This window comes from Bos indicus, chromosome 22 (genome assembly GCF_029378745.1).
Source record: "Bos indicus isolate NIAB-ARS_2022 breed Sahiwal x Tharparkar chromosome 22, NIAB-ARS_B.indTharparkar_mat_pri_1.0, whole genome shotgun sequence".
NCBI lineage: Eukaryota > Metazoa > Chordata > Mammalia > Artiodactyla > Bovidae > Bos > Bos indicus.
Window position 1 is genome coordinate 35791106 of NC_091781.1, and position 15117 is coordinate 35806222.

Consider the following 15117-nt stretch of genomic DNA (forward strand, 5'->3'; position numbering starts at 1 on the left):
ACAACCTAGAGGGCTGGGATGGGAAGGGAGATGGAAAGGCGGTTTAAGAGGAAGGGGACCTATGTATACCTATGGCTGATTCATGTTGATGAATGGCAGAAGCCATCACAATATTGTAAAGTATTTATCCTCCAATAAAAAGAATTGACCTAGTTGTGAGGTTAGAAAAGGGATGGGGGCTCAGTGGATATACCAAGAGCTTCTTCAGTGTGTTCTTTTGTAAATGTGAATATGGTTAAAAATTCACGTGGCTAAGAAGAGAGCAAGTGTTGGATCCTCTTTGCTGTAAGAAAGTGAGTTGTCCTGTCTGAAATCACTTATTATGACCATCAGAGGAGCTTTAATCCAGAATATAAAAAATATTCATTTGCATGTTTGGAGAGGTTAAGGGTCGGAGTGGCTGTGCAAAGCCAAAGAGTACTTTGTTGAAAAAGAAAAGCATGTGATTAGGTAACAGCATATCAGGGACAAAAAAGAAAATCAACTCATTTTATTGAGGTGTTTATGTTACAAGTGGTACGTAGGTGGAGTCACTTTTTTCCCCATTAGTTTTATCGCTTTGACAGAGGTAGCTATTATCCCCAGCTTTTTCGATGAGGATGCTTAGACCAGATAGCACTTTGGGACTTTGTTAAGGTTGTGCAGCTGGTTCCAGAAGGCGAGAGCCAGGAAACAGACCCGGCTGTTGGATTTTTAGATCCCATGCTCTTTCCTGGAAATGCCAAGATGATACTGATGTAACTAAAAAGTTGTGATAATAGACCCTTAGTACTTTCACCCGACTTCTTGCTGGGCAACAACAGGAAAAAGTTTTTCAGAAAATGTCTAGTCATCCGTCTTTCTGTGAATGTCATTCAGTTATTTTAGAGTTGAAATTCTCATGCTGCATATGGGTCCAGTGTCTTTTAGCCTTTTACCTGTGTTCTTCAGCATTTTGACCTTTTGGCTGTATGATTTCCCTGCTGTACAAGACGGCTCCTAATTTTTTGGTAGCAATTGGAATGTATTGTATTGACTTTCATAAGGTGAAAGCAAAATGGAATTTTTATGATATGCCAGATAGTGTTACAGGAATAGGGCTGGAGAGATCTTTGTGAGCCCCTCTGGGCCCCCTTAATGGGGATTCTGTCAATTGGACACTAACAAGCCTGCAGGCTGGGCTGTGGCCTTGCCAGAGTTTAAGTGTCAGCCCCTTTGCTGCTGAGCTGTGTGCCCTCTGGCAAGTTACTTAATGCTCCATGTCTCCTTTTTCCCTTCGGTAAAATGAGGATAATAATAGTGCTTTCTCATAGGTAGGATTAAATGAGACAATAATTGGAAAGGGCTGAGCACAGCGTCTGACACACGTAAGCTCTCCGTCAGCGTTAGCTCTTATATTTACACACACGACTGGCCCCAAATTGCCACCCTGTTGGATGGATTCTCTTCTCCTTCTCCTAGTCAGTAAACTAGTGGATTTACCAGTAAAATATCTTTATTTACTTCCCTAGGTACTCACTGTCTATATCCCTTGCTCACATTTTTTCCCTCTTGTCCTGACCTGGCTCCAAAGAGGAAAACACCGCAACGCAAATCACTCTTCAAAGCAAGACTTTTAAACAGCTTGAAGTAAAAGTAATGAATATACACTATGAAATTCTTTCTAGAGTAAAGAACTTAAACATCTTTAAGTCTGAGTTGATTCTCCTCCTTCTCACAGGAAACCTCTGTTAAGGGTCTGGTGCAAAGATTCAGAAAACGTAGACATAAATGGCATAAACCTAAGTATTGTTGTCCGTCGACTTAACACATCCTGGAGATCTTTCCAGTTACCCCACGCAGTTCCACCTCATTCTTTATAAATGCTGCAAAATATCCCATTGTATGAATTTATATAGTTGATTTAACTAGCCCCCTGCAGGTGGACATTTAATATGCCTCCTTCCCCCACCTTTTAATGTTTTGTAAACAATACTGCTGCGAACACCTCTGTACAAATGTCTCACTGTACTGTTTTGAATGGATTTATAGAGGAAATTCCTGGCAGTGCAGTTTTAAAGGCAGCCCTTCTGTGCCTACATGGTTCATTTCAACATTTTCCATGGCATAGGGTGTGATGTATGGGGCAGAAGATCAAAGTAGCTCTGCCTTTGAAGGTGCTTATGCTTCATAGTGATTTATTTCTGACAGTGTTTGTTCAGTATATACATGATGAGTGCTTTTCAAAGTGCATTATGTATAACAACTCACTTAATTATCCAGTAATCCTATGAGCTGAGGACAGTTTGTCCCCATTTTACAGAAGAAGGGTATGAGGCCCAGAGATGCCCACTGTCTTTTTTAACTCCACATGGTGAGCCCAAGATAGAGCTGGCATTCAAACCCAGGCTTATCTGGCTCTAGGGTCTCTACAGCTCCTCAGTCTTGGGAGGCAAAATAATTTAAACAGCTTCTAGAGAAGTGATGAGTGCTCAGAGAAGAGAACTACAAGAGTGCTCCATTGACGCTAACATTAGGGTCAGTCCCCTTGAAGAAATGGACTTTGATCTGAAGCTTGTCAGAGTATCTCATGAGTTCAGGTGTGTTAGCACCGACCCTAAAGCCTGAATCTCGAGAAAGCAAATGCAGTGTGAACCAAGAAAAGGTCAGAACGTGTGTGCTAGAGATGGAAGATCAGGGAATCATTTCTTGCTTCCTGTACAACCAATGCCATCCAACAGGACTTTCTTCAGTGATGAAAATGTTCAATATTCCGAGCTGTCCAACACAGTAGTCACGGACCACATGTGATTTTTGTGACTGAGAAGCTGCATTTTAAAATTAATTTAGTTTAAACTAATTTAGCCTTAAATAGTCCCATGTGTCTGATGACTGCCATATTTTCTAGGGCAGTTCTAGAATGAAAGCTTCTGCAAGGATGGTTGAGGACCTACTCAAGAAGATCTTTCTCTTCTCCGTCATCTGACTTCAGAGAGCTAAGGTCATCTTTAAGAGCTAATCTCCTTTTGGAAAACATAGTTTTAAATCCTCCCAAAGAGGATGTCACTACAGAGGAGAGGTGATCTTCTTTATGTACATTCTGTGACATATATAGGGCAGACAAGTAGAGTGAACCAATAAAGCCTCAAGGCCTGATAACCTTCTGAATATTCTTTCAGGTCCAGTATTTGTTTGGGGTTTAGAATTTCAGGGTTGTAAAAGTTTAAACTGAAAGGCAGTAGAGCTCATCTCTTCAGAAAACAAAACCGAGGTCCAGAAAGAGAATGTCTAAGACACTAAAGGGAATTGGGGACCAAATCTGGCCAAATGCCTTTCACTAAGGTCATGTCCCAGGCAGGACTGAAATGCTCATCTTGCCTGAGTCTGCTGCTTGGAAATGGATACTCTTCCTGTAGACTCTCTTACTAGTTTGTGCATGCATCCATTTAACCATTAATGATAAAATGTTTAGCAAAACCAGACATGATTGTTGTCCTTAGAGGGCTAACAGTAGTCTGTAGCTCCTAGTAGACTGTAGCCTGCCAGGCACCTCTGTCCATGGGATTCTTCAGGCAAGAATACTGGAGTGGGTTGCCATTCCCTTCTCCAGGGGATCTTCCCAACCCAGGGATCGAACCTAGATCTCCCACAGGCAGATTCTTTACCATCTGAGCCACCATTTTTAAGGCAGTGTCGCATTATTATATCAACGGTATGAAAAGTTTATGTGGACTTGCTAATGTATTAGTTATTAGAAGAAGAGATAAAAGATTCAGGTGATGATATTCCACCTAGGATGACTCCTGCTTCTGTTGGAAAGATGTTGGTACTGTTTGCTTAGATTAGAAACACTGGGAAAAGCCAGGATTGGTGTGGGGTGTCAGGGGCTCCATGATGGAATTTTCCACCCCCATCAGCTGTAATGCTGGCATATTATGTGTATCCTCCAACAGAGTAGATGCCCTTTGTGACTGTTTAAGAAACCTAAGTATTACCCCTCACAAAGGCATACGAGTTATGAGTAGAGTTCATAATTGGTCTCAGCTCTGCAGTTTGAGCCAACTCCTCATTCTGTCACTGGCTGCAGTCAACATCAAGGCAAGACACAGAAGACAAGACTAAACGTGTCTTTCCTCCTTGGCCCAGCTTAATTGCGACACTGAGCTCATTTATTGGATGGCATTCTTGAAATAAATCAGAAGCACCATCTCCTTTTTTCCTTGCTTTTTTTTTTTTTCTCCTGTTGACATTTTTGCTCAATACGACAGGTCACTGCCTCAGCCAGCCCTTGGGACTTCTCTGGGAGAGAGTTTGTAAGGGCGGAATGTTCAATGAGGGTGGTTCCAAACATGCCTGTTTTACAAATGCCTCTGGGTAGAAGAGGCTGATTGATTATACACTCTGAGCTTGCAAAGCTTTTCCCTCAGCATGGAAGTGCAGTCCCAATGTGACATTTCCAGTTGTAGTTATGTGTTGCATATCTCTTCATGCTAATTAGGAAGGGAGTATGTCTGTCAGCCTTCAATAATGGTACTGTTCTGCTTCTTAGAAGGTCTGCAAAAAGGCAGTTGCCAAGGGTCTGCTTTGGGGGGACATAGTAATAAAGGTGGGGTGAAGAGAGTTCTTGTTTGTCATTGAAGAAGACGAGACCGTCTGGAGTCCTGTTCTTTGGCAGGCCTCAGCAGCCGTCTGTTGTGATAAGCTCTGTTGGCAAACTCCACTGTGGAGTGTTCTCTGTTGATAATGAAAGAACCAAAGGAAATCTGTATGACAATTGTATGTTCCTCTGCCTTTCAAGACAAGGAAGCCAAGCCCAGGGACGTTTTGGTTAACTTTCTGCTCAGAGATCCCCAACCATTCCTGGAGTCGAGAGCATAGACAGTGAAGACAGATCCATGTTTAAATGCCAGCTGTCATTAAGCAGTGTGTGAATGTCAGTTTCTTCGTCTGAAAATGGGAATTTTTTTTTTTTTTCTGTAGAATTGTTAATGATTAGAATAAGTGAGGGAGAAGGCAATGGCACCCCACTCCAGTACTCTTGCCTGGAAAATCCCATGGATGGTGGAGCCTGGTAGGCTGTAGTCCATGGGGTCGCTAAGAGTCAGACACGACTGAGCAATTTCACTTTCACTTTTCATTTTCATGCGTTGGAGAAGGAAATGGCAACCCACTCCAGTATTCTTGCCTGGAGAATCCCAGGGACGGGGGAGCCTGGTGGGCTGCCATCTACGGGGTCGCACAGAGTCGGACACGACTTAAGTGACTTAGCAGCAGCAGCAGAATAAGTGAATGTGTAGGTAGCAACATATGGTAGATGCACAATAAAGGTAACTTTTTGTTAACGTTCTTTAAATATGTGCTTTGATAACAATACCCAATTTTACATCTTAGAGCTGCTTAGAGTATCAGGAACAACTGATGCTGGGGTTTATTACATGCTCATATTGTGCCAAGCACAGTACTGAGTGCTTTATATATGTGATCCAGTTTAATCTGGCAAAAACTCTGTTTCACGAGTACTGGTCTTTCTACATGAGAACCGAGGCTGGAAAGAAAGCGGTCCCTTACCTTGCTCAGGATCACAACACTGTTAACTTACTTTGCCCTTTCTGGTCTTAAATTCAAAGCCAAATGGCACTAGTAAGAACAAACCTCTACTTACAGAGCATGGGCTTCTTATCCTTCTGTGCATGCAGATCATAGATTTGTAGAGTGGAGCAGGTCAGTCAAGAAAGAATAAATAGAAAGTGATGGGCGTTTTATGAATGATACCATCATGTGTTGAGTAAGCAAGTGGCAAAGTGAAGTGATGTGGATCTGAGATAATTCAGATAGAATTGATGGCCTGAAAAGAAACTGCCATGAGTCATGCTCTTAAAAACCAGATCCGCAGTATAGGTATTGAGCATCCTGGGCTGGGCTTTGTGTGTGCTGTCTCCACTTGATTCAGTTACTCATTCTGCAGAGAATCACCGAGTGGCACCGTGTGCCCGGCACCATGTTTGTTTTGGGAATGCCGTAGTGCACAAAACACATGTGGATCCTGCCTTCATGGAGCTTACAGTTTAGAGGTAAAGACAGATATCATTTCATTAAATAGCCTGATAAACTGAGCAAAGGGACTTGGGAAGGAAGAGATACAAGCTTCCCTAAAAACATATACTGGAGACTTTGATCTAGTTGGTGGGGACAGAGGATCAGCAGGTGGTATTGGGATGAGAAGCAGAGGAAAGAAAGTTAAACAGAGAGAAGAATGAGTGCAAGAGCTGTGAGGTGAGTGGGGGCACAGATTGCATATGAGGCCTGAAAGAAAACCAGTGAGATTTGAGCAGAGACAGCAAGGGGTTCAACTGTGAAGCTTGCCTGCAGAGCCTGCAAGGGTCAAACATGCATGACCTTGAGACCAAGACAAAATCAGATATGCTGGATCTATGTCCTTAAGTACTGTATACATATTTGTGCTTTACAAAGAGCAAGAGTAAGGTTTTTGGACCCCACACATCTTACCCTGGGCTTCCCAGGTGGCTCAGTGGTAATGAATCTTCCTGTCAATGCAGGAGACGCAGGAGACTCGAGTTCGATCCCTGGGTTGGAAAGATCCTCTTGAAGAAGAAATGGTAACCCACTCCAGTATTCTTGCCTGAAAACGTCCACGGACAAAGGAGCCTGATGAGCTATAGTCCATGGTGTCACAAAGAGTTGGACACAACTGAGCACACACTCAACTTTTGCCCCTTGGGTATAGTATTGCCCCTTTGATAATAATATGCTCTAGATTTCCAGCCATTCGTGGTCACTGTCATCCTGTCCTGCTGTTTATTTTCAAAGCTTGTTCTGTTTGGAAAAAGACAAGCAAGCCATCTCTCCCTTCATCTCCCCCACCCCTGCCACCTCCCAGTTCTAAAGAAACATAGGACTACAGGACAAAGGACCTAAATGTGAATTCTTTTCTCTGATTTCTTCACCTTTGCTGCACAGAAGGTGGTCCATGGACCAGTATTATCAGCATCACCTGAGTCCTTGTTAGAAATTCAAAATTTCAAGCCCCACCTTGACCTTTTAAAAGAGAATCTTCATTTGATGTAACTATTATTTGTACAGAGTTTTAAAAAGTGATGTATACCATGCAGAGCATTTGTGAAAATCATGTTCTAGTTCCATTTCTGCCTTTCCAGCATAGTGCCTAGCATAACAAGAGGTTCTCTGTAAGGAAATGAATGAATGAATATTAAATTTATACAAAGTGAAAGGCTTTAAAGATTTGATTCATTCTGGCTTAAAACTCAGGGTTGCAGTCCTCCTTCAATATTTTATCAAGCTCTAAAAATTTATTTGCAGTCCCCATTAATTTTTAACTGTGTGTCAGAAAATATTTTCTTTGGCTTGGTCATGGCCAAAGAATGTGCCTGTTAATTATGGCCATTGGTGGCTTCCTCTTGCGTCTTCCCTGCCCTCCTCTCCCTCCCCAGCCGTCATCCCTGCTGAGTTGTGTTGTGGAGCCAGTTCTGAAAATAGCAGCTGGGACATGCACAATTGTCACTTGGGAGGGAGCCCAGTCACCTCAGGAAGTGTGTGTTGGCTAACATGGGGACTGTGGGATGGTCAGGCTCCTGTCTTTTAGAAACTGTGCAGCCTGCCAAGTGATAACCTAAATTAATCTTTTATTCATGTATAATTCTTCAAGTGATTTTTACTTAGTACCATTAAGTGATCCATATAGTCTTCACAGAAAGTCTCTTGTGCATATTCTATGTAAGGTTCGTGTTTCTGGATAGGCTTGACTTGATGCTGACCAGAGTGGAAATGATTGATGAGGTGGAGAGTTTCCTGGAAGGGCAAGGTTTTGAATTTAAATGCCTGGAGGTCAAAATGAGTGGAGTGAGTGTTCCTTTATGTCAGTAAAGTTGTGGTACTCTGTTACCGTGTGGCAAGCACTTCAGACACATTGTCTCATTCATCCTACTAAGGTGTAAAGAGCTTCCTTTTAAAGATTCGAAACATACACTGTTAACATTAAGTATTATAGCATGTATCAAGCCTTGTAATGAAGTCTTTTGCAAGTGCTAAAAGCATTAAATGGACTGTCTCATTGTATCCTCTTAATAGGATGAGTCGGCTCTTCACATCAGGTAGCCAAAGTATTGGAGCTTCAGCTTCAGCATCAGTCCTTCCAGTGAATATTCACTGTTGATTTCCTTTAGGATTGACTATTTTGCTCTCCATGCAGACCAAGGAACTCATGAGTTTTCTCCAGTACCACAATTCGAAAGCATTATTTCTTTAGCACTCAGCCTTCTTTATGGTCCAACTGTCACATTCATATATGACTACTGGAAAACGGAGCTTTGACTACATGGACCTTTGTCAGCAAAGTAATATCTGCTTTTTAATATGTTATCTAGGTTTGTCATAGCTTTCCTTCCAAGGAGCAGGCATCTTTTAATTTTATGGCTACAGTCACCATCCATAATGACTTTGGAGACCAATAAAATAAAATCTGTCACTACTTCCACTTTTACCCCTTCTATTTGTCATAAAGTGATGGGACCAGATGCCGTGATCTTAGTTTTTTTAATGTTGAGTTTTAAGCCAGCTTTTTCAACCTCATCAAGAGGATCTTTAGTTCCTTTTCACTTCCTACCATTATAGTGGTATCATCTGCATATCTGAGGTTGTTGATATTCCTCCCTGCAATCCTGATTCTAACTTGTGATCCAGCCTGGTATTTTTGCACAATGTACTCTCCATATAAGTAAATAAACAGGGTGACAGTATGCAGCCTTGTCATATTCCTTTCCCGATTTTGGACAAATCATTCTATGTAAGGTTCTCACTGTGGCTTTCTGACTCACATACTGGTTTCTCAGGAGACAGGTCAGGTGGTCTGGTACTCTCATCTCTTTAAGAATTTTCCACAGTTTGTTGTGATCCACATGATCAAAGGCTTTAACATAGTCAGTGAAGCAGAAGTAGATGTTTTTCTGGAACTCTCTTGCTTTTTCTGTGATCCAGTGATTGTTGAGCATACATTAATCTGTACTTTGCTGCTGCTAAGTCACTTCAGTCATGTCTGACTCTGTTGACCCCATAGATGGCAGCCCACCAGGCTCCCCCATCCCTGGGATTCTCTAGGCAAGAACACTGGAGTGGGTTGCCATTTCCTTCTCCAATGCACGAAAGTGAAAAGTGAAAGTGAAGTCGCTCAGTCGTGTCCGACTCTTAGCGACCCCATGGACTTCAGCCCACCAGGCTCCTCCATCCATGGGATTTTCCAGGCAAGAGTACTGGAGTGGGGTGCCATCGCCTTCTCCGTGTCTATACTTTAGATTAACCCAAATGAAATTTCTGATATTTGACAGTTTGCCTTCTACATCAACAGTTGCATATGGTTCAGTCTAATAATATGTACTTTATCTGTCTCTAATCAATCTTATACTGATTTCCAGAAGCAGGAAACAACTATGAATAAGTGGGTTGTTTGGGGGGAATTTGTAATTGTGTTGAGAAACGTGCTAATCATTTACTAACTTAAGAAAGACCCTGACCTCCCTTGAAAACTGAGGAAAATCCACATAAATTTGTCAAATTTAGGTAGAACATTTCTTTTCCAGACATTTATTTCTGTCATAAACAAGGATGTCTAAGTTTTAATTGATTTTTAAATGACAATAGCTTCATGTATGTTATAAAATTGTAATTATAAAACTATGAATCAAGAGTTTTTTAAATCACATCCTTTAGTGGAAGATTCTTATTTGTAGACATTGGCCTTACTTTAATCTCTAACTCAAAAATGTACACTATGTTTTGGTATGATAAAGATCATAAAGAATTCGGTAGAGCTTTGTCTTTATTTCTTGTTCACCATGAAAATTACTTTTTAAATAGTCAACTGTTTTATTTATCTAAACCCCACTTAGAATCTTCAGTTAGTGAAAATAGTCAATGCTGCGGCCTTCAACTTAAGAAAGATCCTTAAGACCCTCGTCAACTGCGAGTTTCAACTTCATCAAATGGGCAGCCTTTGGTGTAACCTGTTGAGAAACACACGCTGAGTCTTGGCTTATGCGTGTGTGCATTTTCCCTGCACTTGTGTTAGTCCCTAGAAACACACACGGATGCCGTTTCTTCACGCTGGTTCCACTCTGTCTCTGTACCTTTGAGTCAGAAAGCTGAATGAAGGTTTTGAAGAGGTCCAGATAGCACCTTGTGTGAGAGAAGTGATTGAATTGAGTGTAAGCCACCAGAATGTGCTCATCGGCTTCTGTGTGGTTTCCTTTAAGTTCAAACATGGTGCCCTTTAGTCTGCTGCTCTTTTTAATATGTGTGTCCAAGATTTCCCTGCTGACACATGCTGTTTACACCACTCTCAAAGAAAGTGGATGCATATGTTCATAAATTCGATGATTCAAAAAATAGTTTAAAGAAATAATGTTCATAAAGAAAATTTAATATAAAGATAAAGCAATGTGTATAAATTCTGTAATATCTGTGTGTCTCATACAGAGAATCATACTCCTTCTTCTCTGCTTCTGTGCTTGTATCATTAAAATGTGTATTTTATATGATTTAATTATGTGGTGAGGTTCGACAATGGGATATGATTCTTGGGAAGAAACAGCGTGTATAGGATTTGTTATTATTTACAAATTTTACTTTAGCAAGCACAAAACTAGAGACATTACATAGGATTTTTTGTAGGGCTTAATAAGATCTGTCTATCTGGCGTTACTCTAAAAGATGTGAGATGGTAAGTGGACGGTTGGCAATCTGATGTTGATGCTTTTGGTCATATGGTCACTGGATATTATTGATTTTAAGCTGTCGTTTTCAAATGTTGCCCATTCGTGAATTACCTTCAAGATTTTGTCTGTATCTTGTTACAGTGTCCATTATTTTCTTGACACTTTCTTTAAAATAACTTAATTGTTAACTTGTGTTCAAAAGGAACATCATTGCTACCATTGTTATTATGTACTCAATTAATTTCTTATTAAATATATATGCTTTTTTTAAACTTGAAGTTTAATCTTTACATTTTAAAAAGTCAATTTTATAAAGTATTGCTTTATCACTTAACTTTTTAAAGTAAATATTTTATTTTACTAGTTAGATTTCTGTACTGCACACTAAAAATATACACATTTTAAATTAAAAAAAAAAAAAATTAAGACATAAAAGCCTATCCTGGTCCTGCCCAGAGTCACTTTGCATATGAGAGTCAGAGCTGAGCCAAACTCTAGAGGGAAGTGGCTAAAAATGAAAATGGGCACTGACCAAACAAGTGACCCGTGAAGGGTGCCACTCTGCCACTGCTGACCCAGAGTTTCCTGTGAAAGCTAGGCAAGGGTTTGTTCCAGCCACACATGGCTGTGCCAGTCAGACCTGCCATTCAGTTAAAGAGGTGCCACGTGGTGTTCACGCTCTTTTTTTAAAAAAAGTACTGCTTGGGTTCCCTCTTGAGGAGTTTCCTTATTAAGGGAGGGTGACCTCCACTGTGTCAGCTTGTAAGGGTGCTGGCGGTAATGAATTTGTTATTTTGTGTGCCACTCACTCCAAATTGGATTCTGCATTATGCTAGTGCATATATGTGAAACGGTGACCAATTGAAATTCAAATGTAATGAGGATGAAGCTTTTCCATTCTGCACAGCCGCTTTTGTTTTCATCCCTAGTAGGTTCTTTCCCCACCACAATGCAGCTTTCCTCCTGGCTTCTGAAATCTCCATGTCTAACTGGGTAGGACCAACATGTTTTCTTACCCATTCCAGAAATGAAATACAGTTTGTTCTGGTTTTCTAATCTAAAAAAAAAAAAAAAAATTTTTTTTTTGAATGGGCTAAGAGATTTGGATTTGCAGACTTGAGAAAAACAAAGTATTCTTTCTAAAACATGCAAATGTGTCTCTCCATCACCTAGGAAACTATTATGGGACACCCAAACCTCCTAGCCAGCCAGTCAGTGGGAAAGTGATCACGACGGATGCCTTGCAAAACCTTCACTCTGGCTCCAAGCAGTCGACCCCAAAGCGAACCAAGTCCTACAATGATATGCAAAATGCTGGCATAGTCCACGCGGAGAATGAGGAAGAGGATGATGTTCCTGAAATGAACAGTAGCTTTACAGGTAAAGACCAGATGATGCTCCCCCTCAGTGGACTTGGGAAAGGAGGGCGGGGGGAAGATTTACAAGGAGTTCTGAGGAGGTTTCTGTTCTCAGCAAGAATTTGGAAGGATCACCAAAATTCAAACTCTGACCACACAGTGCTTATGGAAGAGATGGTCTTTTTATCTTTTTCCTGTGCCCAGAAATTTTTTTTTCTTTTTTAAATTTTATTAATTTTTTAATTGAAGGATCATTGCTTTACAGAATTTTGTTGTTTTCTGTCAAACATCAACATGAATCAGCCATAGGTATACATATGTCCCCTTCCTTTTGAACCTCCCTCCCATCTCCCTTTTTTTTAAAATTTTTATTTTTAATTGAAGGGTAATTGCTTTACAATACGGTTTTGGTTACTGCCATACATTAATGTGAATCGGCCATAGGTATACATATGTCCCCTCCCTTTTGAACCTCCCTCCCACTAGGTTGTCAGAATACTGGCTTGAGCTCCCTGGGTCATACAGCAAATTCCCACAGGCTGTCTGTTTCACATGTGTTCGCGGGTATGTCTCCATGCTACGCTCTCCGTTCGTCCCACCCTCCCTTCCACCACTGTGTCCGCAAGTCTGCTCTGTATGTCTGAGTCTTCCACTGTTGCCCTGTGATGGTTCATCAGTACCGTCTTTCTAGATTCCACATATATGCGTTAATATACATTTGTGTTTCTCTTTCTGACTTACTTCGCTCTGTATAATAGCTGATCTTTTCCCTGGTTTTTTTTTCATGCTTCTTGTCAAGAATCTTTTAACTTCACCCAGCTATCTTAAAGGGACAGGAGGGAAGTGTTTGTAGAAGGAAATAAAAAATAATCGGCATCCTTTCTCTCTCTTCAAAATGATACCTATAAGAATCACTATTTTGTTCATTTATTACTTGGCCTTGACACTGCTCCATAATTATGGCTGATTGTTTATAAAGAAAAGTAGGAGAATTTGTTTAATATCACTTTGATGCTATATGGAATGCATCCTTTTATCTCATACCTTTGTAGATAGAGATACAGTGGAAGTAAATCATGTTTTCAGTTAATTAATGCAAAGTTTACTACATTCCATAAGAAATAAAAAATGGAAAAATAATAAATATTCTAAGATTATATTTTGTATATGTATTTTATATTGCATAGCATATATTAGTCATTGCAGTATAATTTTTAATATACAGTCAGAGCTATCTATGCTCAAGCTTAGTAGGCTGTATTTTATGAAAGGCTCTTCAAGGACAAACCCTCTGCATAAAGCTATGCAGATTAGGAAGTGCACATTCCTGGGAGGCACTGTTCACTGAGGCCATGATATATGCTCTGTAGGTTAGCACAGTGACCCAGAATGGGTCAATAATATTTTTGGCTTTGTGGGGGTTTAATACACAGAGTAACTCAAAATTTAACAAATGCGTAAGACATGAGTTACTCCAGTCTATAAGGTTGTGACTTTGAAGACCATCTTGTTTCTTCTGTTTTTCCTGTACTTGTTTTCTTTGATATTTTAGAATATTTTCCTCCTTGTGCTGTCAAGTCTAACAGTCTTTCAGAAAAACAGCTTCTATTAGTTGAGTGCTTTCTACTGCCTGTATGGACCTCTCTGAAGCTTTCTCATTCATTGAACACAGAAGTCTAAAATTTTTCAAGTTAACAATTAAAAAAAAAATGTTTTTGGTGGCTTATCATCATAACAGTAGCCCAGCCATTCTGCAAGAAGCACTAGAGAAAGGAGGAGACCCGGTTTGCTACCCTAGCTTTGTTCTTGGTAGCTGTCTTGTTATGAACTTAGTATCTAACTTCTCTAATTACTGATTAGGGTTCAATCACATCAGGTTCCCCCTTCCAGCTTTAAGGATTCAAGTTCATGAAAATTTCCATTTTCTTCATTAGGCCGGTCACTGACCTATTGTTAACAGTATCTAGGAGAAATTTACCTGTTTTTACTTAGGCATTTATTGAAATCAGCTAATTTCACCTACTTCAAAATATTTTATCCATATATAGTAGCTGTCACCAAAATGAAAGCACATTATGGATAAAAAAAAAGGGTCTTGATTTTTCAGCAAGTAAGATTAGCAAATCATGATATAACCCCAAAATATAGACGTGTACCTTTGTATGTCCTCCATTGACTAAGTAGATTTGTTGGTACAAAGCATGAACAGAGCAGGGATAGCTGATTGTAGGTCTGGGTGTTTCCTAATTTCTAACTGCTAAAAATCTCTGTTGTAGAAGCCAAGCCTCAGAAAATCTGACCTTGTAACACCCCTATTTGAAATCCTGGTGTCAAAAAAAACCAAAAATCTGGCCCCAGGTCATCATTGCTAAAAGCAGTCTAAACATTCATCTATGCACAAAGAAAGAAAGCTGATTGTCACCTGATCAGATGTACAGGGAGAGAATTGATCTTGAGATAGACAAGCAATCGGGCATCTTCAGTATGCAAGGGATATGTTGAATATGGCTTCTTATTTACCAGACTGCAAGTATGACAGCTGAGAAGCTGTCATACTCTCACCCGTGTGAATTCTTCGAAATAATTGACACTGCCCAGTCTGTGAGATGTGTACCATGCCAGCTGTGTCAAAGCATATTGCATTCTGAACCACTGATAAGTAGCAATCCACCAGCCGCTTCGAGGTCTTGGCTCCTGGTTGGGCCAGTTGTGATGAAGGGTACCGGATTCAAATGTAGAAACACAATACCGCTATTTAAAATGATATTTAACTAGGATGTTTTTAAATAATGGGCTGTTGGTACGATTTCAGCTGACATCTGCTTGGGTCTTTTGAAAGGAACACAGGATATCTAAATAACACGCCTAAATAATATTGGCGCTGTCTGCTGCCAGAAGAACAGGCTACTGAAGGCCTGGAGCATCCTGGGGAGGTTGTGCCTTCCTTTCTGAAAGCGAAGATGGAGGCAGGAGCTGAGTAATGAGCAGTCATCCCAGGTTCATTACCACAGAACTTACTGTCGAACACAAGGCAGAAGGAGAATCGTCCTCAAATA

The 15117-nt window shown here is 40.5% G+C and overlaps 1 protein-coding gene across 18 annotated transcripts in view; it reads left to right on the forward strand.

The window, feature by feature from the left end:
* The window catches only part of MAGI1 (membrane associated guanylate kinase, WW and PDZ domain containing 1), a 640650-nt gene that overhangs the window by 511132 nt on the left and 114401 nt on the right, over positions 1-15117 (forward strand). For all 18 annotated transcript variants that reach the window (XM_019984506.2, XM_019984508.2, XM_019984507.2 and 15 more), the window contains exon 4: positions 11877-12083. In XM_019984506.2, coding sequence (XP_019840065.1) covers positions 11877-12083 — 207 coding nt within the window. The remainder of the gene's footprint in view (positions 1-11876; positions 12084-15117) is intronic.